Below are 26913 nucleotides of genomic sequence, written 5' to 3'. Positions count from 1 at the left end.
GAGAGTTGCTGCATTTGTAGCTTTCTGGGACAACAGAAGCAATTGCCAGAAATCAACTAAGTTTTTCAGTGGCTACATTCCTACTTTTGTAGGATTGCCACTCATTGCTTCATTCTACAACTTGATTTTACTGCAAGATTTGGATTTTTACTCTTATATACACTCTATGTTAGCGGTCCCCATCGTTTTTGGCACCAGGGACCAGTTTCATGGAAGACACTTTTTCCGGGGCAGGGGCGGGGATATGGTTCAGGCAGTTATGTGAGCGATGGGGAGCGGCAGATGAAGCTTTGCTCGCTCACCCACTGCTCACCTCCTGCTGTGCGGCCCGGTTCCTAACAGGCCGTGGGTCTGCAGCCCGGGGGTTGGGGACACTTGCTCTATATGTTACTTAAACTTGTGGTCTTAATCCTGACCCAGCTTATCCCTAGACTCTGATTCTGTCTCATTCTGTATCAGGAGAAATTTTCTATGATAGTTTAATTATTTACAAATTATTATCTATAAATTATTAATTGCCTAAAGTCTAGAGCAGTATTATGAGCACATGTACAATCAGAGAGCACCTTGGCATTGGTTCAGAGAAGCTTTACTGACCAGGGGGGCTTCTGAAGTTACCTTGAAAAGACTGGGGTTAGATGAACTCTGTAGATTCCTGCTAGATTTACTGTATTTTACTTCCATCACTTTCTTTTTGAAGCTGAAACAATACATCAGTTTGCTCCTGTCAGGGCAGAAGACCAATTTCATTTGTCTACCCATGAAGATGAATGGATGCAGCAAAAATCCAGAAATGTCTTAGCTATATTACTGTACAGCTCATTGACCATTCTATCAGTGCTTGAGTTGAAAGTCATGGCTATCTGATGTCAAGTTCCATTGATAATGTTATTCCTAAACATTACTTTCAAGTATGCTTCCCTCAGAGGTCACAGAAGAACTTCGGTGACCTGCAAAGACCTAAAACAGATGAAGTTCCAATTAACCGTGACACCAGTGGTTTTAACGTTTATAATCTTTTCCTGTAAAGGAAATTATAGGGAGCTCCATGCACATGGTTTGGGGGTTTTCCTGACCAGTGGGGTTAAACCAAGTGACATTAACAAAAATAAATCTAGAGGCCCTTGTAAATAATGTAATATTCTTTTATATTTAAAAACTCTGTTGAGAGTCCGCCTGCCAATGCAGGGGACACGGGTTCGTGCTCCGGTCCAGGAAGATCCCACATGCCGCGGAGCGGCTGGGCCCATGAGCCATGGCCGCTGAGCCTGCGCTTCTGGAGCCTGTGCTCTGCAACGGGAGAGGCCACAACAGTAAGAGGTCCGCGTACTGCAAAAAAAAAAAAAAAAAAAAAAAAAAAAGACTGTATACAAACACATGTGCACATCTATGTAATTATTTATAGCCTCTCAAGCACATTAACAACTATGCCACAAAAAGCAATTGTGCCAGAACGCCTTATGAGTTAAACCTAAAGTGGTTAAAGCAACAGTTTTTATTTATTTGGTCTTTCTTGTCCAAGGAACACTGTGTAGGCCCTTGTTTCTTTAGGAAAAAGTAGGACATACTAACTTGAAAACAAGAAAAAGCAACAAAGTGAAGCTTTTGATGGTTGCTGGGACTGTGAGCAGTTGTAAATTCTCCTCCCTGCTGTAAATTATCTTCTCCCTCTCCTTTTCTTTTAATCTCCATTTAATTCCCTTTTCAAAATATTAGCTTGATTCTTCTTGAAAAATATTTCCTCAGCCTGCTAAAAGCACCCCAACCACGCAGAAATGTTATACGCAACTTTGTGGAGATCTATTATTTTTCTTCTACGATACAGAATCTTGAGAAATGAAATGCTCATCTCTCATCAACCCCAAAGAAGTCCAAGTCTACGGTGAGGCCCAGGGTGTTCCTTACATTTCACCTTCTTTGAGGATGTTCTCCTGCCAGTTCGGAACAACTAAAAGTTGGGAGAACCGGTTTCTGAGGCAAATAGAACATTCCTAGGTTTTAAAATAATTTCTGACATTTTCATGGCATCCTTCCTTAAAGACCTTCAAATTATGCTTCAGAAATTTTAATTGTTCACTGAAATTATCTGTTAGTAAGCAAAGTGTTGCATTTGATAGTAGCAGTAGTCCGCACATGGAACATCAGTAGATGGATATAAAATGTGTACTTTGCTGGCCTTTGTATAAGACAAAGACATTGACATATCTATTTTAAGTCTTCTAATCATGCTGTTCTACTATAATTCTCAGTGTTTCAAATGTAGTTCCTAGGCCCTTCATTATCTGTGTCTTCATGCCTTCCATAAACCATTTCCTGTCTTGCACCAAACCACATTCTCGCTGTTCCTCATAGCCATCTTTTTCCTCTTCCTCTACTTCAGTTTATCAAGTGCTGAATTCATGGACTGTGTCAGTAGTTTGCTGCATAGTTTGAACCAGATAGGACACAAACATGAAATGGTTTTGCTTCAAGCAGATGGTTTATTCATCTTTTTATTCATCTTTCTTACTGGCATCCTGAGTATATTCCATTCCTTTCTGGTCTCTGTGACATGAACAAAGTTAAGTTTAGTTCAGCTTAAAATTTCAATCTCACATTCAGTTTAGTGTTGTTTCCAGTTTAAGCCCAAGTGAACTGCCCTGGTAGGGAAGAATGATCAGTTTCCAGCATCTTCCCTTACCCCACCTGGGTGTCATTATTCTACATTGGCCTGAGAAGTAGGAATGAAGGAAAGTGAGCAAATGTCTCCTCTTAAGTAGCATTTTGTGGTGTTCGTGTATTATATGTAATAAGGACACAAACATTTGCTTTCTTTGGGGTGCAAGTGTGGGCTCTTAAGAGGTCTTACAGAAGCTCTTCTGTTTTCCCATTTTTTTTAAACAAGAAAAACATGCTCTGTAATGTCTTCAGTTGTCTTTATCCTGGAGTATTCTTGCTCCATATGCACTGCTCCTGTTGGACAGCTCAAACATAGCTGCCTCCTTCAGTGTCCAGTTGACCTACGGAAATGTTTTTGCCACACCAAGCATTGGGAAGTACAAGATGCCTCTTCTCTTTACTATGCCGTCATTCCAGATCCTTTTTTAAGCCCTCAGTAGTCATAGAAAGCACATAAAGCATTCAGCTGCATAAGCAGAGTCCAAGTTGGTTAATTAGAAGTCATCCTATCTACTTTGTACTCCCAGACTCTATAAATGATGGTCTTAGAGTGCCCCTCATTTGCTTGGGGCAGAAGGGTTGAAGTACCGCTGTTTATACCTCCTTGGGGAGTGAACAGAAAAAAACATCACACTGTCTCCCTGGGCCACGGATTCACTGTGACTATGATTCTCTCCTAAATTTTCAGAGAGGTTTAGAATGAGTGAGACTGGTGGAGTAATGATGGAAAGGCCAGTTTTCTACCTCTTTTGTAAACCCTTTTGAGATAAGTCTTATTTCCATCTCTTAGAATGAGAGAAACTTAGTACTTACTGTTTACAGTTGAAGACTATAGCGAGAATTCTAAAGTAACAGAGTCCAACGTGTTCATGACCATAATAGTGGAGCTTCAGAATAGCTCATAAATTAGACAGGAGGAAACAGCTAATCAAAAGTGTTCTCAAACCCAGCAACATAATTCAGTCAAATTGAGTATTCTTTTTCTTTTTAATTGAAGTATAGTTGATTTACAGTGTTGTGTTAGTTTCTGCTGTACAGCGAAGTGATTCAGTTATGCATATATATACATATATTATTTTTCATATTCTTTTCCATTATGGTTTATCACAAGATATTGAATATAGTTCCCTGTGCTATACAGTAGAACCTTGTTGTTTATCTATTTTACATACAGTAGTTCACATCTGCTAATCCCAAGCTCCTAATTTATCCCTTCCCCACCCCTTTTCCCCTTTGGTTACCAAAAGTTTGTTTTCTATGTCTGTGATTCTGTTTCTGTTTCATAAATAAGTTCATCTGTGTCATATTTAGATTCTACATATAAGTGATATCATATGATATTTGTCTTTCTCTTTCTGGTTTACTTCACTGAGTATGATAATCTCTGGGTACATCCATGTTGCTGTAAATGGCACAAATTGAGTATTCTTATTACTTGGTACTTGAGCAAATTACAACCTCTTCTTGGATGACAAAGAAAAACTGAAAGGAAATAGTTGCATTAAGTGCCTGGCCCACTGAACTTCAAATTCCAGATAATAGAACTTCTGGATCAGGACAGTCTGTGCAGTGCAGTGTGGCTGTAAATAATGCAGATTAGTGGCCTCTCTTGGGTCTCCATGTTAGTTCCTGAAGAGCCAGGGGAGTTGGATTTGGTTTTAGCACATCTCTTATAGGACTTCCACCCCCAGCCACTGTCCATGGGAAAATGGTTAATCCTTATTGTTTTACCTTGGGCAAGGTAGCAGCATTCAAAGTGGCAATTAATGCTGTCCCCCAAGCAGAAATTTCAAGGATGTATAGTTGTTTTCCTTTATATGCATCAGAGTTTGGGACATAGCGTTTTTTTGCTTTTGTTTTTGTTTTTTTTAGTTCATCTACTACAAAAATCACTCAAAGAAATGAGGTTTAATTTTAACATTGGCTAAAATGTTTCACTACTTAGGGAAAAGAAAACAGAACAATGCTGGAGATCAAAACATTTGACATATCCAGCTCTCATTGACACGTACTTATAAACAAAAAGATAAGTAAAATAAATAAGTGTATCATTTACTAAAAGATGATCATAACCCATATTATGATATTTTTGTAAAATCAGTCATCTGACATCCGTTCTTCTTTCTTTATTTCCTAGAAATATTAATAACATTTTTAAAACTCCTAGGTAATTTTTCTCAACTAAAAGCCTGAAGTTTTCTTCGTAAATTGAAACAGAACAGGCAAGAATCTATAATTTTTGAGAAAATCCCCACTCCAGACTTCGGAGAAGTCAAATGTCTCTCAAAATCCCAGCCCACTAAAAAGAACCCCTTTTTTGCCTTAGGGCCAAGGGTCAATTTTTCAGTGTTAGGCCTGAATCTATCGAGTAATTTGAAAAGAAAACCTGAGAGCACCCTGATGCCTGGCACATAGTTAGGCATTTGGAAATTACAATATGGTGTGATACATACTGAGACAGAAATAAAAGGGCAAGAGAGAACACCGGGTTTTAGGGACAGCCGCCTGGAGAGGGAGATGTCCACATTTCCAAGGTAAGACTCAAAGGATAAATGTAAATTAGCCAATAAAAGGAAGTTGGGCATGGGATTGTTCTAGGAAAAGGGAACAGCATGTTTAGCACCAAGTGTAAAGAGGAACATAATATATGCTGGGAAATGAAAAATAAATTTCTCTATAGCGCCAGCAAGTAGTAGAAGATACCACAGGGACTGTGAAAGGACTTAGAGCCATATTGAGTACGGCTTTTATCCTAAGGAAAATAAGGAATCACTAGAAGATTAAAGCAGATAATTATTGTTATTTTAGGAAGAACATACTGTAGCTTCTTTGTAGATGAGTAGTGGCAGGGCAGGATTCCAGCCAAGAGTCCTGTACCGTGTTTGAGGCAAGAGATGCTAATGACCTCAAGTAGAGTAATGGTGGTGGTGGGGAGAGGGAGAAAAGGACGGAATGAAGAAATATTAGGAGGTAGAAGAAAGGATTGGTGATCGATGGACTCACTAATTGCAAAATGGTGAAGGATATGATAGAAGAAGAGGAAATATCCAAAATTATGGCTAATAAAGGCCATAATTGTAAATCACTGAGATAGGAAAAAAGATACAGAGAAAGAGAAAAAGCAAGCTGGGGAGGTGGGACAGTGGGTCCATATTTCGTTCTGTTGTTGTTTTGATGGCTGTGGGACACCCAAATGGAATAGTCACTTACGACAGTATATATGCAAATGTAGAGATCAAAGGGGGAAATCTGGACTGGAGATGCAGAGTTGAGAGTTGTGAGCATATGAAGTGTAATTGTAGCTAAGGGTATGGATAGAATGAGAAGAAAGAAAAGCCTAGGACAGAATCCTGAAGGTTTATGGTGTAGGTGGAAATACTGAGAATACCTACCTTGCTCCTGCAGCATCGTAGGTCTTCCAGCTCCTTTTCCTTTGGTCCAGATGCTTTTAGCCTTGTTCTCACTTGAGTAACGCTGTGTTCCAAGTTGGCTTCATTAAAGGACATTGACATCTCTACTATATTTTAAACTTAAGAGCCAACATTTATGTTCTTCATATAATATCTAATATTCCTTATATAATATAAAAAGCAGGGTTCTTTTCAAAACCCTAATCATGGTCTGTGGGAAGGATAGTTCTTTTGTACCAGATAATCATGCCTACACATTGTATAATGAGGAAAAATCCTTGATTATGATGCATAACTTAAGAAATTCTCAATAAGTTGTCTGTCCCATTCCTTTTATAACTACTCTTTTAAAGGTGAGCAGATCCTTCAAGGGAGACTCTGCAATCTGTTCAGCATGCTATTTATACTTAAAAAGTGTTAAATTATCCTAATCATGCTTATAGTAACAATCAAGATTAATTGCAGCTATATTAGGGTTACTTATTATTTGTTCTACTTCAGCAGTAACACAAATCCAATTGCACAAGCAATTTCCATAATCCAAATTGTGAAAGAAAGTAGAGGCAAAAAAAAGGCCATGCATAACTGGTTGAAATAGAATTTAAAATAAATCCTTAACCAAATGGTTATCTAAAATTCTGTTTTTGAAAAGGAGCTGATTCTGAGCAGATTGTATATGTGTCTCACTGGTAGAAGTGGATTATCTATCTTGAATTGGATTGTGATGACGATGACCCTATTCTAAGTAAACCAAATCTCTTGAACTATATAATGAGATCAGGAGGAACATTCGGCCTGAGAACAACAGATTGCAATGACGGAGATGATTTCACTAATGTTTTTCCCAGCCTCTTTCCTTGATGTACATAATACTGTGCTTTTGTCCTGCAGAGATTCCTGATCCTGCAGTTCTGTGTGCTAATAACTCTTTTTTCTTATTCTGATTTTCATTTTTATAAGTAGAGCTGAATGAGTGGCAGGAAGCTGCGAAATCTATCTTATAAAAAGGTGATGGGGGTAGAATCTAGAATCTTCATTTGCCTTGCAGAAGGATTGCAGAAAAACTATCACCAGTAAATATTGAACTGATTCATTCCTGTTTCTTCTTTGTTTAGGCCGTGAGGAGGCAAAAGTTGCTTGAACAGAGTATCCAGTCTGCCCAGGAGATTGAAAAATCCTTACACTTAATTCAGGAGTCCCTCTCATCCATTGACAAGCAGCTGGCAGCTTATATTGCTGACAAAGTGGACGCAGCTCAAATGCCTCAGGAAGCCCAGGCAAGTAGAACCTGGAATGAGCTTCTTTTCTTTTGTTTTTATTATCCGAACAAGACATTAGTAACTTTCTAACTTAAAATTTATTCATCTAGTTGTGCAAAGGGTTATTTGATCAACTGATTGGACTATTTGGAGGTAAGGGGAAAAAGGATCTCTATATTAGTACTCTAAGATTTATTTTTGAACGTACATAATGGAGGAATTTGAAATAGAGACACTTAAAAGACCAGGGCAGTATCACACTGAAGTCTGCTGTTTATCAATATTTTCAAACTATACTTGAGCTAGAGGGAAACCGTAGGAATGTCAAGTTTAAAGAAAATACTTTTGGTGGTAGTATTAAAAATGCAGCATCAAATATTTTATTATCAACTCATCTTTATCTTGGAATTAGAATTCATATGACCTATATTCTACATTTAATGTGTTGCAAGTAGTTAATAACAAGAAATTAGAGATATAAATTTGCATTTTATTACTAATACTAATATGTCTATACTCATATTTACTCACATACCTATACATTCAACACTTTTCAATCTGAATTATGAAATGTGTTAAACTAATTTTTCTAGAATGAGAGTTAAAATAGGAATGAAAATAAATCTAAGTCAGCTTTATACCAAGTAAATTTAGTCTATATCTAAATTAACTTTCACCTTGGGAAGTAATGCTGTATTTCTATTTTTAAATAACATTTACATGTATGTAAAATATCATAAGAATTATTTAAATGTCTTTAGGATTTTCTGATAGTAAGGTACTATCAGATAGCTACTATATCTACAGTAACTATGGATAGCTACTTTTCACATCTTATGTACATAGTATGAACCCAATACCCAAGGATAACTCAGATCGATACAATATAATGCGAGGAGCATTAGAAGGTTATCTGTCCATCCCCGAGGCCCTCTCCCCACTAATTTTCCCTACATTTCTGGTTGCACCTGCATTTTCAAGATGATTCTTGACTTTGAATTCCCCAAATGGTAATATATAATATTGGAAAATGCAAGCCACCCAAAAGCTCTTGAAACATTCTTCTCCAAGATTTTATTTTAAGATGACAGCGAAGTGAATTGTTTTCTAGAACAGAGTTATCAAGTACTCAGATTTACTTCAAGGACTGGCTTTCCTGAAGCTCAATTTGAATCTCCTTTGGAAGAAAAAGTAGAGGATAAAGAGGTTGTCTGTGAAGTAAGCACTTAAGCACAGTGTGTCAGACAAAGAACCTACTAAGAATACCATCAAAGGATGTTTTTCTAAGTATATATAAGGGGGGTAAATTTAAGCCTATGTATAAATGAAAATTTATACCCAATGTGTTTCTGTAAATTTGCAGAAGAGTTCATTGCTAATTAAAAGGTTAATGGGCTTAGCTTTCCCTTTTCAGAAATCGAGTACTTGTTTTAATACATCACCGAGAAGCAGGACAAAGTGAATGGCGTTACCATACTTGGCCATCTTAAATCTGTGCTCAGATTTCCTGTCACATATTGGCCACATAGATTTGTGGATGTTTGACTCCACCGTGTGGTGCACTGGTAGTTTTACTACTAAATTTAAATCTGTTAAAAAGAGTCTCCCTTTTTCTGCCTTTCAAGATAGTTTGAGATTCTCAGGTATAAACAAATTTCAGCATTAAGGAAATGTGTGCAATGTGAAAACATTTTGACAGGTATACTCTTATTATATGTAAAAGTAGATGTAGAGCAAGGCACTTCCTTGCATTCTATTTGCATTTAGGACTATAGGGCAGCAATGAGCTGCCTCTGCATGTTCATTGACCAGCTATCTGTCATAATGAGCAAATTGAGCCTTCTGATTCTAAATCAGATTAAACATATTTTACTTTTTTATTTAGTGTCATGAACTTACAGGAATAAAGTTTAACCTTTTAGACAATAAAACTACATACTGCTAGAATATCAGAGCATACGTTGATTCGAGTATTTTATTTCAAAAAAATAATTCTTAACCAAACCAAATTCTTAAATCATATGACTACAGCATCAAAATGCCAGCATATTTAAAGAGAGGTTTTTATTAAAGTACAGAATTAAGATGACATCTTATTGATTCAAACAGAGTAAAGCAAATAGAGAAAGCTCTTCTAGATATAGAAATTTTATCTTCTAGATATACAAATCAAAAATTTAAGACATATTTCAAAAATAGTATGACTAAATATAAAAAACCCTATGAGTGTTTCTTCGAAACAACTTTACAGAATAAAATCATCAAATTGATAACTGCGGAGAAGCACATGGCATGAATAGAGTTGTTTACTTTATTTTCCTAAAGAACATTGTGAAATACAGAGATTTAGTTTTATCACCTAAGGTCTGGAAGCAAAATTCCAAGTACCCAGCTTTGCACCCCAGGCCAATCAAGTCAGAATCTCTAGGTGGACTCAGTCATCAGAATTTTTCGGAACTCCTCCCCACCCTGAGTTATTCTAATATGTAGCTAAGGTTGAGAACTTTCGATAGTTCATTACTGGTAATGGCTGAGTAGCTGCAGTCTCTTTTTTTCACATCACACTTCTCACCACTATTTGACATTCTCACCTATGATGGTGACAAGATTTCAATGGGAGGAAGTTGGGGTGGAAGTCAGACTTTGGTGATTTTCCTATATTGATTGTTTGCTTACTCTTATGGGAAATGAGTGAAAGTAGAAAATGTAGCTGAGAACTCCTACATGAACAAATTAATTTAGACAAGTAGAATTTTCAGTATGGATGTTTGAAGATGAACTTGGCTTAGTTTTCTTATTTTCTTCTTTTTTTCCCCTAATTCCACATATGTTAATGTGCCAGTTACCTTGTATGTATCTCTAAATCATTGTAGGAGCTGTGATAACTGTGTCTAAATAGCCATGTAAATGTCTGTAATTCTTAAGACTACACAGATACTTCAATCTGTAATTTTTTTCCCTTTTCCAGTAATCTCATATTTTGAATCTCCAATATGTAAGAACAGTCTAACATGGGTACCTGTTGAAATGCTCCACATCATTATGTGTTGATGATGCACATTTTATAGAGGAGAGTATGACCCCATTACTCATATTACCACTAGAAGCAGTGGGGTTGCTTAACAGTGATTGTAATAGCTAAATTGTTCTAGTTCTTTTGTCTGGCAGGTTCCTGATCCCATATTTTGCAGCCTCATATCCCACAGAGTAGATTTATGTCCATGAGTAGAGGGGGAAAAAAGGAACACTTTAGGAAACAAACAAATTACCATCAAAGGAGAGGATCTCATAATCATCATCGAAAAGGTCTCCTGTATTTTGCTTATCAAGCTAGGACTTTTGGGCATTCCAGGTTCACTACAGACCAGATTTCTTCCTTCCATCTCTTTTTCCATCCCAGTGAATATCAATAAAGAGAAATGAGTATCAATAAACAGAAAAGAGGGATCTTCTTTTTACTAAAGAAAGCTGTTAATTTAAGATGATTGCATTAGCTGCGCATCAAAATAATTCATAACTGAGGTCTTCCTGTATTTAAGCTAAATCTTCTAACTCACTTTAAATATATTTGGCCATATTTAAATGTAAACATTACAAATTCTCAAAATCAGTGCTTAAAAAATAAAGACCTAAATGCAGATTTTGGTCTATCAGATTAAGTTTATGATTTCATTATGGAATAAGAAAGACTTTTATAGTGGAAATAGGCACATTTGATTGCCAAACGACTCAAAACAGTCTAACTTTACAGCCTACCTCACTGATTTATGAATTAGACAGTATAAACTTACATAGGGAAATTCATTCTGGATTTATGTAATAATGAAATAATTTAATCACAGAACAAGAAAATGGAGAGCTATTATAGATATTTGGGCTCCGATGTTAAACTCCACATAACCATAACAAATAATTTCCTTTCTTTTACCCAGTAATATAGATATAATGGTAAACACAATGCAATGAATTTTAAATCTGTTCTAACACTGAAATGCTGCCTCTGTGTACTACTATATAGAACTGATTACTCCCCAATATAAAATGACTATTATTGTGATTTTGACGTTTGTTTAATCGTGTGGGAAATAATCACAAGCAAGAGTTGCAGAAGATGTGAAAGATTATATTTTTTTTCATGTTCCACATTTTTTTTAAGATGTTGGGGGTAGGAGTTTATTAATTTATTTTTGCTGTGCTGGGTCTTCGTTTCTGTGCAAGGGCTGTGTCAAGCGGGGGCCACTCACTATCACGGCCTCTCTTGTTGCGGAGCACAGGCTCCAGGCGCGCAGGCTCAGTAGTTGTGGCTCACGGGCCTAGTTGCTCTGCGACATGTGGGATCCTCCCAGACCAGGTCTCGAACCCGTGTCCCCTGCATTAGCAGGCAGATTCTCAACCACTGCGCCACCAGGGAAGCCCCTCCACATGTTTTAAAAGTACAAAGTATCCAAGATCCTCGAGTACATTTTCTTCTTTTAATTTTAGAATATGTGTTGTATGTGGCCATTTCCCCTTCTTGCGGATGTAATATCAAAATTACTGTTTAAAAATGACTCGTCTAACAGTGTTAAATTTCTCCATTCGTAGTCTTAACCTCACATCTTCTAATATTTTTCTTTCTGAAATATTTTAGTTATTTTTTTCCCTCGGAGTCATTTTCTTTATTTGATGTGAGAAAAGCTTCAATAATTATTTGATACAAAGTTTCCTTTTTTCCATTAAATACTTTAGGCAGTTACGGCTTAATTTTGCTTGCCATTTTCTGTCATTAATTTGATATATGAGAATGGTCTGGTGAGGTAAATCATGATAAAAAGCCCTGCTCTCTGCTCAGTTAATTGTAAAATGCTATATTGGAAATGTCATTAATGTTTGATTGATTTTTAGTTTTCTAATTTGCCCTTTACCATCTCTAATGGAAAAAATGGTTATATTCATTTCCACTGTTGTTTCCTACTTTCAATATATAGTGCTAGTTGTGAACATAATTACTGTATTGTCAAATGTCTTTTTTTGGTAAGGGCATGACGATATAATTAGCTTTATATTATTTCACTTTTATGGAAAACATCTAGTGATCCTGAGAAATACTGGATTGAGAGCTCCTTTTAGAGCATACATGGGTATTCTAAATCAGCAGCACTCATTTGCTACTTCCTTTCATTTTGTTTCTTTTACAAATTACTGATTTTATATGAAGCTGACAGTTTCACAAGATCAGTTGTTTATTTTCTTCAAACACTTATCATCCGTATGCTAGTAGATGTATATTTTAGGTGAATATAGAACTCAAATAGTACAGTCTTTAGATCTTTAGCAGACCTTAGAAATCCGGTAGCCAACTATGGAAATCATTATCCTTTGGATGAAATCTTCCAATCCCAGTGTTTTCTTCTACATTAAAAAGTTTTTTAAATGTTATTTTTTTCATTGTCTGATTATAGTATCAGGAAAGACGATGTAATATTCATCTTTTTTTAAGAGGAATTTGTAAATGGGAGATTGTCCATTTTACCTATAATTTTCCATAATACTGTTATTTAAACAAATCACTTATCTATTTCACAATAAGCCTGCCCTAAAGTGATAAGGATTTTTAAATTATGTAGTTCCAGAATGATAATCTGATGACCTTAAATAAAGTAGGTGGTAAAAGATATCCTAAGTACAAACTAAAGATGAATTATCACTTGAAAGTAAGAATTGTGGAATCAGTTTTTAAATGTGCTAGCTAAGTATAAGTGTGATGCATGTTATACAGCCTTCCCAAAGTAGAATCAATTGGAAATAGATGTCCATTTTTATCTTATCTTAATAATGAATTAAATCGTTATCACTAAATATATACATTAAGTACATGAGATAGTTCTTCCCAAATCTACTTGTGTGATATACTCTGCCAAAGAAAAGCAAAAGGATAATTTGAGCAAAGAACTGTATCCCTCTTGGATATTAATGCATATTAATATATAAAATACTCTGAGAAGTTCTGTAGCACGGACACATGGTTATCCTTAATTTACAAAAATATATTTAGCCCCTGTGCTCCTTTCATACATAATATACTCAATTTATAAGGAAATTTTGATCTCTAATCCTATTGGAATCATACTACAGATATGAGAATTTTTCTAGAAATGCTGCCTATAAATTATGATAAAATCTAAGTTTTATATGATGTTCAACCATCAGTTTTTTCAGTTTTAATAATTTTAGTAGTGGTGACCTTTCTAAGAGTATAGAAATTCATCCTCTCAACAGTCTATGTAACTGCTTGATATAAATATGAACATTTCAAAGTCCATGTAATTCTTTGCATTGAAACTTCCAAATTGCCAAACTTTCCCTTCACATGTTACATGGTCCTTCACATCCCCTTGTGACAGATAAAAGTTAAGTTTTTGGTCATGGGTTTTTGTAAGTTATTGTTGTTCCTATTGTTTATAAGTCATGACAACAGTATGGCTCATCTGGAAAAATGTGGAATTAGTCATCAGAAGACCTGTGTTTCAATGATCACTTAAGTTATTTTGGTTTTCTTTTGTAATGCTATGCTACTGCAGGCAGCTCTGAGGGGGCAATCTTTAAGAAAAAAAAAACTATACAAATTACAAATAGAAAATTAAATACAGTTATAGAAGAATTCTTTTTGCAAGTGACCAGCCCTGAAACTTAAGGTTCAGTAGCTTTTCATTAATTCCTCCTCTAGATAGTAAGTTTTACTCTACCCAAATCCAGTTCTACTTCCGTGAAAGTAAGTATTCACACTCTGCACACTCCAAATTCAGTCTTTTCTAGTGTGGTTCCCACACCTGGAATGAATTCCCATTTTCTTATTATCTTATCTACCCCTCTAAAACCCCCTTATCAGCCATATGGAACTTAAATTACGCCAATTTCTTAAACTTTTACCAGATTCTATAGTAGAAATAAATATTTCTCTTCTCTTGTATGGCATAGCATGATTTTTCCATTATATTGCATGCATTTCTGCTTTGTAATTTACTTGTATCTCTATGTTCCGTTTCCCTAGAACAGATATTTTTTTTAAGAATAGGGTCAATGCCTCCTAGAGAACGGACTTGAGGTTATGGGGAGGGGGAAGGGTGAGCTGTGACAGGGCGAGAGAGAGTCATGGACATATACACACTAACAAACGTAGTAAGGTAGATAGCTGGTTGGAAGCAGCCGCATGGCACAGGGATATTGGCTTGGTGCTTTGTGACAGCCTGGAGGGGTGGGATAGGGAGGGTGGGAGGGAGGGAGACGCAAGAGGGAAGAGATATGGGAACATATGTATATGTATAACTGATTCACTTTGTTATAAAGCAGAAACTAACACACCATTGTAAAGCAATTATACCCCAATAAAGATGTTAAAAAAAAAAAAAAGAATAGGGTCAATGGTTTGTTCTCACTGTGTGGAATAAGGTGGTAGACGCAGAATCTCCTTCTTGAATTGAATGGATAAGCTAAGTATTATTAGTATGCAAATAAGATTAGATGTCTGTTTTTTTCTGATAAATGTCCAATTGGAGGATATTTTTATTTTTAAATCATAATTTAAGAGTCAGTATAGTTCTTTAAAGGGCATTGAATTTGCTACTTCCTAACTTTATCTTGGACAAGTCAACATTTCTAATCTCATTTGTAATTGTAATTTAGGATGGTAAATACTTACCTTAGTTTGATTAGATAATTAAATGAATATATGTGAACTGTTGGGACATAAGGTCACACAGATGTCCATTTTGGTGATGATGATAATAATGATTATTTCTTTCAGTGCTCTTCTCTCACCCCTCTAGTATAAAAGGCTAAAGGAATTAGGTGTATATTTCATTTTTTCCTCTTCTATATATACCTTGAGTGCCAAATGGATGAATTAGTTAAAAACATGTGGACAGATACTGTTACAGGTATATAATTTGGGCCCTCTTCTCTCTCTGAATATCTTTTTAACTTTTCACTCATCATTTTCCTTTCCCAGTTTCTGTAATGGCTATGCAACTTTCATCACTTTCCTTTTGATTCCTCCTCAATCCTCTCCTCTCTCATCCTCAGCAGATATCAAGGGGCTCATGCTTATAGACAAATGGTATATAATGACACTGACAATTTATGAGTAGATATTTGTGCAGACAACTTGAGCAGGTATTTTTACATATACTATCGCCTCTAATCTTTTTACCAAAACCAATATAGTTGTCTACTGCAGACATGAGAATTTTCCCAGATACTCTGCCTACAAATTATGATAATGCTTCATTGCTGGCTTGTCATTATCACCATCAGTTTAGAGATGAGAAAATTGAGGCTTAAAAAAATTTGGTGCTTTGCCCAGGTGGCAAGTCAGAGCCCTGAGATTTAAATCCAGATTTCTCTTAACACTATTCTGATTCCCAGAGAGCATCAAGTAGGAAGCATTACACTTTCTGCTTCTCCACATCCAAAATCTTTATGTATTACCTTTGGCTTCTGAAAGAGTGGCACCTCTCCACCTGTCAATATTTTCCACTGATTATTGATCTTTGCCCTTCACTCCATTTCCTCTCATTTCCTGCAAAGTTCTTCTAATCAATTATCTTCATATATGCTTTAAAAAAATGCTTTGTCCATTGGCTTCTTTCATATGGCCTTAATACGTGTTCAATTCTCACTGACCTACATTTCATTATGTGGGGAGACAAAAGTCTTCAAAAATGATTTAAACTGTTTTATAAGGGTATTTCCTTGTCCTTAATCAGTCTTCAGCCCTTGAAAACCTGATTTCTGCTCTTACCATCTACGGATTCTGTCCTAGCTACAGTGCTCATTGACCAGCTAATATGCCCTTATTAGTACTTATTTCATTTGATCTGTCTCAAAATTGACATTGTTGACCTCTCGCTCATTCTTAAAGCTCTCACAGCACTTGATTTCTGTGGCACCCTCTCTCTTTTCTGGTTGTTCCTCTTCTTCTCTTAGACTGTTCTTTATCTTTCTTTGGTGTTTCCCTTCTTCTCCCATCCCTAAATTTTTCTGTTCTCCATGGTTCTCTCCTGACCCTCCCTTTCTATTTCCCTCTAATGTTTGAGTGCACTAAAATAAATACTGTTTGTACAAGTGATGCTGCTTCTTTTTTTAAAAAAATGCACACATATATGTAGCTATATATGATTAATAAAATACAAATTCATATCAAAGTATTACTGAGTTTATAGAAGAATTCTCTCATTATGAATTGCCTTAATAGTTAGATTAAATATTAGCAGTAAAACCATTATCTGTGATTCTGATCACTTTTAAACTTTAAACTTTATCTTCATATTAAAAAAAAACTAGACACTTTTCATTTAGGCCATGAGGTTATTTAATACCTCATTCCCACCTACGTTTCTAGTTATACTTCTGTGGATGTGTATTAATTCTCTATGCATTATTTCAGTTCTCCCAAACTCTTCATGTGGTTCAGTGCCTTGTCCACACCTTGTTTTCCATCATTCAAGAATGCTTTTGTTTTTAAAACTCTCATCTCCTTGCATATCCAGTGTACTCTTTAGTACACTTAGGTACAAGTAACAAAAATGAATTAACTAAAGCCAAAACAAAAATGAGGGAAGGGAGCTGGTCATAAGGGCACAGGAATGTCTCATGGAAACCAAGGGCAAGAATCACGTTTTTACTCAGGAAGAGACTAGAACCTGTGTTTTGGTCACTTGTAACAGCAAATTATCATTTTCTCTTAATGGTTTTGTGGATTGAGAAGGCTCAGCTGGATGGTTTCTCTTGGGGTCTCTCATGTGATTGCGGGCATTTGTTGGCTGGTACTACGGTGACTTACAAGCTCAAATAGGCTGGATGCCCAAGATGGTTCCCTCATGTCTAGCATTGATGCTCACTGTGAGCTGAAAGCTCACTTGGGACTATTCACTGAAACACTTCTCCACAGCTTGTCTATGTGGCTTAGGCTTTTCACAGCATGTCAGATGGGTTCCAAGAGGGGGCATCCTAAGAGTGAGTGTTCCAAAAAGGCAGAAGTGGAAGCCACTAGGCCAGTTAAGGGCTTTTCCCATAAATGGCAGAGCATTACTTGTGCTTTGTTTTACTGATCAAGGCAATCATAAGACTGACCTAGATTTAAAGAGGTGAAGAAATAAACTCTACCTCTTAGTGGGGGAATGGTAAGAGGAGTATGTGGTACGGACACTGTTGCAGCCATCTTTGGCAGATGCTATCTGCTTCAGCCTATTATTGAAAGCCATCAATATTTTTGTTCCTACTATCTCTTTCTTACTTCTCTCTCTGGTTATGGATCTTTGCTCTTCCTAAACTGACAGTGCAAACTAGAGACTTCATAAGCACAGTCTCATACGTGACACAGTTCCAAGCGCCCACAGAGCTTGACCAGACTTTCTCCTGTCAGTTCCGAGAGAGTCTGATGGACCTAACTGGGCACAGGCATTCTTTATGTTCTAATTTTCCATGATTTGGGGGTGGCCAGAGTTATGTGACAGAGACATGGCTGTTATTGGCCCACCATTTTGAGGGGGTGAGACTTTTCTACCTGAGAAGTTAAGATCATAAACCTCCTAAAGCATCTGATGCCCCCAGCAATGCTTACTAATTATTCATAGTCTACTTTAACATCACCTCTCCTATGACATCTATTAACTCTCCTGTAAGTATTACTCTACTGTGTATACTCCCATTAAATTTTTTCAGACTTCTTAGTATTTCTAGGTGTATGAACAATGCTATGCACTAACATGGATCCCTAACCCCCAAATTCTATGGTTCCTGGAGAATAGGTACATACCACTATTTCTTATGCAATGTCGTAGTTCAACCACTGAAGATACTATATATAGTAAAAACAAATATATATATATATGGATTTGCTTGAGTCTTTGCTCTTCTTTATTTTAAACCAGAATTCTAATTACTTAAGTAATTTGTAATTACTTTGCCTTTGTAATTATTAGAATCAATATGCTAAGGAATAATATTAAGGTGTATCTGTACATTTATAACCTTGTATTCTGAAAAACTCCTTCACCACTTAACCCATTTTCTTGGAGTTTCTCATTACTCATTTCAGGGCTGTAGTTCTCTGTGGTAACTGCTAAGCAAACTGATGTTATTTTCTAATAATATGTGCCAGAATTGACTCCAATTGGTGTAAATTAGGTTATATTAATATGCATTATACAAATTGTTTTGCATGGAAATTTTATGGGCCCTGTGGTATAAGTTAATCATTTTCTTCTCTTATTTACGATAATCTGACAATGACTGAATTTTAAATTAGAATAATTTGACCAGTAGCTAATTTTTGCTGGATCTGGTAGAAATAACTGAATGAATTTATTGTTTTTGTCCCTGCACACTACCAGATTTGACCCACTCCTGTAACTGGCTCAGAAGTGTATAAGTCAAATACAGACATACTTTTAAATACAACTTGATCAAAAATGTCCTTACTCATTTTAGAAAATATATAAATATTTTATATTTATTTAAAGTTCAAAAAACAGTCTCTGCAGGAAGCTATTAAGTACGTATCAGACAAAAAGCAAGGCCAGTCGAGACATTTAGCTTCCCTTTCCTAGATACATAGCTTCCCTGAAATTTAACTGAAATATGGCATAGAATTTCTGAGTAAAGATCACTATTAAGGAATATTGTCCACATTCAACTTTCTCATTATGCCTTATCGCTGCCATAGTTGGCCTTTTTTAAATAAAGGCTAACATCTTTGGTCAGCTTTGAATGTAAATACAAAGATAAAAGAATATCAATTTCACATATTAGATATAAATAGATACTTCCTACTGAAAATTATATCTGAAACAGCTATTATCACTGATTCAAAAGGATAATTTATTTTTATTAATAAGCCCAATAGGAGATAAATAATTTCATTTTTGATAACTTTTGATAAGTAAAAAAATCAATTTATTGTCATTTTGAAAGAGGCTACATTGTAATAATGTTTTGAGAGAGTTTCAAATTCCATTTTCTTGGAAGGTGAGTTGTTCTTTGCAGTAACTTGCAGAGTATGCTGACTTATAATGCTGTCCTCCCAACAGAAAATCCAATCTGATTTGACAAGTCATGAGATCAGTTTAGAAGAAATGAAGAAACATTACCAGGGAAAGGAAGCTGCCCAAAGGGTACTATCCCAAATTGAAGTGACACAGGTATGTATTATTCCATTAACTAAGGAGCTTGTTTTAGTTGGATATTAAAATATAGTCTATATTAGATAACTTGCTTATTAGCAAATTGGAATTAAGGGCATTAGTTGAAAACTACAAATAATATATAAATGATACAGACTATTTTGAATTCTACCTTTTAAGGATAAAATAGGTTAATAAATTGTCGTTTATTTAGTATCACTTTAAGAACAATTACTGAATTCTTCTCCCAAATGCATGTATTCTTTGTGCTGGACAAATGAAAAAAGGGTTTCTTCAGTTTGTTTTTATTTTTATTCTTGTATATCTTCCAGAATAAAGGAAGATATGTTAACAAGAATATGACTGGTTATTGTTTGGAAGGCAAAATTAAATTGGTGCTTTTTCTTTACAGAAAAAATTGCAAGATGTTTCCATGAAGTTTCGATTATTCCAGAAGCCAGCCAATTTTGAGCAGCGTCTACAGGAAAGTAAGATGATTTTAGATGAAGTGAAGATGCATTTGCCTGCATTGGAAACAAAGAGTGTTGAACAGGAAGTAGTACAGTCACAGTTAAATCATTGTGTGGTATGTATTTCAGATGGCAAATATGCAGCTACCCCTTGACTTTCCTTATTGGAATAAGGAACAATATTTGGTATAAGAACAAAAATTAGCACAGGTGTATTGAGAGACAAGAACTATTACTGAAGTAGTAGCCACTTAATACCTCTTCTGAAAATGTCTTCTTTGAGTCTATAATTTTTCAAGGACTGTGCAGAATATAAAGGAAATTGCCTTTGTTTAATTCTTATGGAACTTTGAAAATATTTTTAAATGGAAATCCTGGAAAGAAATATGTTAGTCTGCAAACAGCAACAACGGCAGTATCCACAGTAATAAAAACAATTCTAGAAATGAGTGCCAAGGAAGCTAAGTGATCCACCACAAGTCACCTTTAATTCTCAAGGCCACGTATTAAATGAGAGAATTTAAAGACAAACAGCAAGTGAAAGGCAAAAGCAAAATTCCAATCCAGGCATGCTTACTCCAAACCCTAGTATCTTTCCATTAAATATCAGGGCTGGCTATGCAGTGAAATTCTGCCAGACCACAAAGACAGAATAAAGAGGCACCGACTATTAGCCTGTAGTGTAAATCTTCACTACGGGGATTTAGAGCAGTGTTCTTTGTTCCACTTATTGAAAATTCACCAAGTCAGATGACTCTTCTGATAATGTAAAGCTGAGTTATGAGGGCATCTACTAGAGTAAATATAAGTATTATTATAAATGTATGTGTACTATGGAGTATCAGGGTAGAAATTCACATAAAATAAAAACACTGAGTGCTGTTAACATTAATGGGAAAAAAGTTTATTTAGTACTTTGTGTTTAAGTATTGTTCCTGCTTCTACTCCATAACATAAATGAGAAAGAAACCCTTGGGTACATTTCAATCATATCATTATGAATGGGAAAATATCATTCTTATAAACAAAAATTTTCTTTGTGAAAAATTATGGAGTAAATTTTATTCAGTAACGTAGCTTAATAATACAGGCTGCATTTCAGTGGCATCATTATTATAAATATTCTCACCCCCAAAAGAAATTTTGAATATCATTTTATATATTAGCTGGTATTAGATAAGTAACATTAGGAATACATGGGAGCATATTTCATCTTACATTTAAAAACAAATTGAAAGCAAAATGACCCATGTACATTATCATCATGGCTAAGTATATTCACAAAGGGAGAGCTGTTCATTCTTTTCTTGGAACAGGTCTCTAATGGTACCTCATAAAACTTGTCTGCTAGTTAATATGAACTGCAAAAAAAAAAAAAAAAAAACCCTACCTGCACCCAGGTGTTACTATGCCCTGACTCAGTACAGAGGAAACAGATCAAAGTATTTACTCAATCTGGTTCTGGTTCTGGTTTAAATGTCAGGACCAATTCAAGTCGTTCTTCCATAAGGATATATTTTCTTCACAACTTTTGTAATTTTTCATTACTTAAGATGCTCTCTCACATGTACTATAATCATGGCCTTTGCTTTCAAGTAATTTTTGTTCTGTTAAAAAAAGTCTTACAGGGACTTCCCTGGCGGTTCAGTGGTTAAGACTCCATGCTCCCAATGCAGGGGGCACGGGTTCTATCCCTGGTCGCGGAACTAAGATCCCATATGCTACATGGCGCGGCCTTAAAAAAAAAAGTCTTACAAACATGAACACAAACAAATATAAAGACTGTTTTCCTTTCTTAATGCTAAATATTTTATCTATTGAATGATACGATGTAAATGGCTATTTAGTACTTTGAGTGAGCTTTCCTCATAAAGGTAAATAATTGACATTTAAAAAAATTTAAATAGTAAGTCATTTGGAAGTATCTCTGATTCCAAAATTCAAGAATTCAGTCCCAGTGTGATAATTAATGATTTAAATGTTTCTGAATACCCAGATATGTTTATAATTCCTAAGATAGAAGTAAATGAATTAAAAAATCATATGGAAAGTTCAGAAAGAACTCACAATTATTAATAAAGGAATAATAACATCAGGCAATCATCAAAGAAGTAATTAAGGTGGAAATATTTATGTATGTAGCCTTAATGAATAGGATAATTGCTTAGCATTTACAAAATGCTTTGTTTTAAACACTGATTTTAAACTGAAAAGAAAAAAACAAACCTAATTTCTTTCCTGACTCCCAAATAACAGCAATTACCTACTAGCAACTTTATTTCTTAGTACCAATAAAACAAATATTTGTTGTTCAGACTCACCACTGAACAACTTAATGCAGCAATGTATAAGTAAACTATTACATATGCATGTATACATATAGACATATACATATGTACATGTATGCATGCATGCATATATACATACATTCAAATGCACATATCTTTCCAAGTAAAATAACTACAAGGGAAAGCTATGACATTTGTTTCATGAGGATTTGTTATGGCAGTATACTACTGTGAACCAATATATGTGTTCTTTATAGTTGTGATGTACATGTGAGTTTTAGATAATATTTTATATCACTCTATAGTTAATTAATCAGCCCCATTAAGAAAATAAATTTGTATAATTAATTAACATTTAAAATTACCTTCCCTCCTTATATATGATTTAATATATATTGAAATTATGGTCTGGAAATTTAGATGTTTTATCCCAACTATAACGTAGCACCATGAGAACAACACTGAACGTGTCTGGCTTGGCCACCACTGATTCTCTAGTGACTCAAATACTGTCTGGTATAAGCAGGCACTCAACAAATACCTGGGGAATGAGTAAATGAATTATTCCAAACTCACAGCTAGAATTATATAATTGTAACATTTAAAAACTTGGGTTGGCCAAAAAGTTAGTTTGGTTTTTACTGTAAGATGGCTCCACTAGCACTTAGTTGTGTTTAACTTCATTCAAAACAATTTTGTTAGATTGTATTGTGACAGCTGTCATATCAGCATGCATCTAAAAAAACCACATCAAAATTGGTGACTTTTTGTGTAGCCATTTTAATATTGAAGATGGGAGAAAAAAAGCAATGTTTTCAGCATATTATGCTTTATTATTTCAAGAAAGGTAAAAATGCAAAAAAAAAGATTTGTTCAGTGTATGGAGAAGGTGCTGTGGCTGATCAAACATGTCAAAAGTGGTTTGCCAGGCTCCCTGACTTCAGACTATACTACAAAGCTACAGTAATCAAGACAGTATGGTACTGGCACAAAAACAGAAAGATAGATCAATGGAACAGGATAGAAAGCCCAGAGATAAACCCACGCACATATGGTCACCTTATTTTTGATAAAGGAGGCAAGAATATACAGAATATACAGGAGAAAAGACAGCCTCTTCAATAAGTGGTGCTGAAAACTGGACAGCTACATGTAAAAGAATGAAATTAGAACACTCCCTAACACCATACACAAAAATAAACTCCAAATGGATTAAAGACCTAAATGCAAGGCCAGACACTATCAAACTCTTAGAGGAAAACATAGGCAGAACACTCTATGACATAAGATCCTTTTTGACCCACCTCCTAGAGAAATGGAAATAAAAACAAAAATAAACAAATGGGACCTAATGAAACGTCAAAGCTTTTGCACAGCAAAGGAAACCATAAACAAGACGAAAACACAACCCTCAGAATGGGAGAAAATATTTGCAAACGAATCAGCAGACAAAGGATTAATCTCCAAAATATACAAGCAGCTCATGCAGCTCAATATAAAAAAAACAAATAATCCAATCCAAAAATAGGCAGAGGACCTAAATAGACATTTCTCCAAAGAAGATATACAGATTGCAAACAAACACATGAAAGAATGCTCAACATCATTAATCATTAGAGAAATGCAAATCAAAACTACAGTGAGATATCATCTCACACCGGTCAGAATGGCCATCATCAAAAAATCTACAAACAATAAATGCTGAAGAGGGTGTGGAGAAAAGGGAACCCTCTTGCACTGTTGGTGGGAATGTAAATTGATACGGCTCTATGGAGAACAGTATGGAGGTTCCTTAAAAATAGAACTACCATATGACCCAGCAATCCCACTACTGGGCATATACCCTGAGCAAACCATAATTCAAAAAGAGTCATGTACCACCATGTTCATTTCAGCTCTATTTACAATAGCCGGGACATGGAAGCAACCTAAGTGTCCATCAGCAGATGAATGGATAAAGAAGATGTGGCACATATATACAATGGACTATTACTCAGCCATAAAAAGAAACAAAATTGAGTTATTTGTAGTGAGGTGGATAGACCTAGAGTGTGTCCTACAGAGTGAAGTAAGTCAGAAAGAGAAAAACAAATATCATTTGCTAGCACATATATATGGAATCTAAAAAACAAAACATTGGTCATGAAGAACCTAGGGGCAAGACAGTAATAAAGACGCAGACCTACTAGAGAATGGACTTGATGATACGGGGAGGGGGAAGGGTAAGCTGTGACAAAGTGAGAGAGCGGCATGGACATATATACTACCAACCGTGAAATAGATAGCTAGTGGGAAGCAGCTGCATAGCACAGGGAGATCAGCTCGGTGCTTTGTGACCACCTAGAGGGGTGGGATAGGGAGGGTGGGAGGGAGGGAGATGGCAAGAGGAAAGAGATATGGGGATATATGTATATGTATAGCTGATTCACTTTGTTATAAAGCAGAAACTAACACACCATTGTAAAGCAATTATACTCCAATAAAGATGTTAAAAAAAAAAAACTGGTTTGCGAAGTTTCATGCTGGAGATTTCTCACTGGATGATGCTCCAGGGTTGGGTAGACCAGTTGATGTTGATAGTGATCGAGACAGTTTTTGACAACTATCAATGTTATACCATGCAGGAGATAGCCAACATACTCACAATATCCAAATCAAGCGTTGAACATCATTTGCACCAGCTTGATTATGTGAATTGCTTTGGTGTTTGGGTTCCACATAAATTAAGTGAAAAAAAACTTCTTGACCGTATTTCTGCCTGCGCTTCTCTACTTAAATGTAACGAAAACGTTCTGTTTTCAAAACAAATTGTGATGGGCGATGGAAAGTGGATACTGTACGACAGTGTGGAACGGAAGAGATCGTGGGCCAAGCAAAATGAACCACCACCAACCACGCCAAAGGCCGGTCTTCATCCAAAGAAGGTGATGTTCTGTACATGGTGGGATTGGAAGGGAGTCCTGTATTACGAGCTTTTTCTGGAAAACCAAATGATTAATTCCAACAAGTACTGCTCCCACTTAGACCAACTGAAAGCAGCACTTGACAAAAAGAGTCCAGAATTAGTCAACAGAAAATGCATAATCTTCCATCAGGATAACGCAAGACCGCATGTTTCTTTGATGACCAGGCACAAATTGTTACAGCTTGGCTGGGAAGTTCTGATTCATCTGCTGTATTCACCAGACATTGCACCTTCAGATTTCCATTTATTTCAGTCTTTACAAAATTCTCTTAATAGAAAACATTTCAGTTCCCTGGAAGACCGTAAAAGCCACGTGGAACAGTTCTTTGCTCAAAAAGATAAGACATTTTGGGAAGATGGAATTATGAAGCTACCTGAAAAATGGCAGAAGGTAGTGGAACAAAACAATGAATGTGTTGTTCAATAAAGTTCTTGGTGAAAATGAAAAATGTATCTTTCATTTTTACTTTAAAAACTGAAGGAACCTTTTGACCAACCCAATAGAAATCATATAACTTTTAGAAATGATCTTTATAAACTTGGAATGAAGAATTAAATACATGTGTTATGTACCCTTACTTTGGTAAGTATAACTACACAATATGCATGTCTTTATGTGTACATATAATTACAAATAGAAGCATTAAATCAACAGAAAATGCAAAAGCTAGATATTGACCACAGCTGCAAAATGCTACTCCATTAAAACTGTAACCATAGAATAGCATTTCAGGTGATCTCTACTCCTGTTTCTTTTTATTAATAATAGTATGAACTAGACACTATTGCTTATTATTCTGTTTTGTTTTATGTTTTAACTTAGAACTTGTATAAAAGTCTGAGTGAAGTGAAGTCTGAAGTGGAAATGGTGATCAAAACTGGACGTCAGATTGTACAGAAGAAGCAGACGGAAAACCCTAAAGAGCTTGATGAAAGAATAACGGCTTTGAAATTGCATTATAATGAGCTGGGAGCAAAGGTGTGTGCATGCTGAAACCATAAGCACTGGCTACTTCCCACTTTCCTTATATATTGTAAAGTAAGAGTCAGTAATTATGCATAATTAATGTCTTAGGAAGGCTAAATCATTTACTCCCTACAGATAGATAGATACATGGATACATACATAGACAGAGAGATAGATAAATTCCAATTTGCACTTCTTAAGAAACAATAATTAATCAGCGAGGGTCTTCTTTTCAGTCTACATTAAAAAATATGTACAGCTCAGAGAGATTTTTATTGGTCCGTCAGATAATTCTAAAAGGGTTTATTTGTTCTAAACTTGCCCCTTCTTTTCATTGTCTGTATTTACTTGTGATGACTCAAAGGCTGGTAATTTTATAAACTAATATACCGACTTATATTTAGGTACAGTGGAGTTGATACATTCTACATAGAAAGAGCTTTACTGAGACCAGTGGGGAGAAGAGAGTCCGTTTTTACGGCTCAGGTTCCCAACTTTATTGAATATAACAACATCAATGAGAAAATTTTCACTTCATCTTAGACACAAATGTAAATGCTTGCCCATATTTGAGAAGTAGCCATGCAGAGTCAGAATTCTAACATTGCACCCTGAAAGTAGATTGAAGGTTATGTCTTGAAGCTACAAATTGCAAATTACTTATCACTGAGAGAAAGTGAGTTTTAGATTCAAATGAAAATCTGAAAATCACCATTCATATTAGTTGATAGTCTT

At 35.6% G+C, this 26913-nt stretch overlaps 1 protein-coding gene across 2 annotated transcripts in view; it reads left to right on the top strand.

Moving 5' to 3' along the window:
* The window catches only part of DMD (dystrophin), a gene marked incomplete at its 5' end in the record, with an annotated part of 2126456 nt that overhangs the window by 788906 nt on the left and 1310637 nt on the right, over nucleotides 1-26913 (top strand). For both annotated transcript variants that reach the window (XM_082864911.1, XM_082864910.1), the window contains 4 exons: nucleotides 7184-7345; nucleotides 19396-19506; nucleotides 19901-20074; nucleotides 26035-26190. In XM_082864911.1, coding sequence (XP_082721037.1) covers nucleotides 7184-7345; nucleotides 19396-19506; nucleotides 19901-20074; nucleotides 26035-26190 — 603 coding nt within the window. The remainder of the gene's footprint in view (nucleotides 1-7183; nucleotides 7346-19395; nucleotides 19507-19900; nucleotides 20075-26034; nucleotides 26191-26913) is intronic.

Source organism: Leucopleurus acutus (assembly GCF_964270905.1).
Source record: "Leucopleurus acutus genome assembly, chromosome: X".
Classification (NCBI taxonomy): domain Eukaryota; kingdom Metazoa; phylum Chordata; class Mammalia; order Artiodactyla; family Delphinidae; genus Leucopleurus; species Leucopleurus acutus.
Note: the sequence above shows the minus strand (reverse complement) of the source record. Positions and strands in the feature narration are given on the sequence as shown.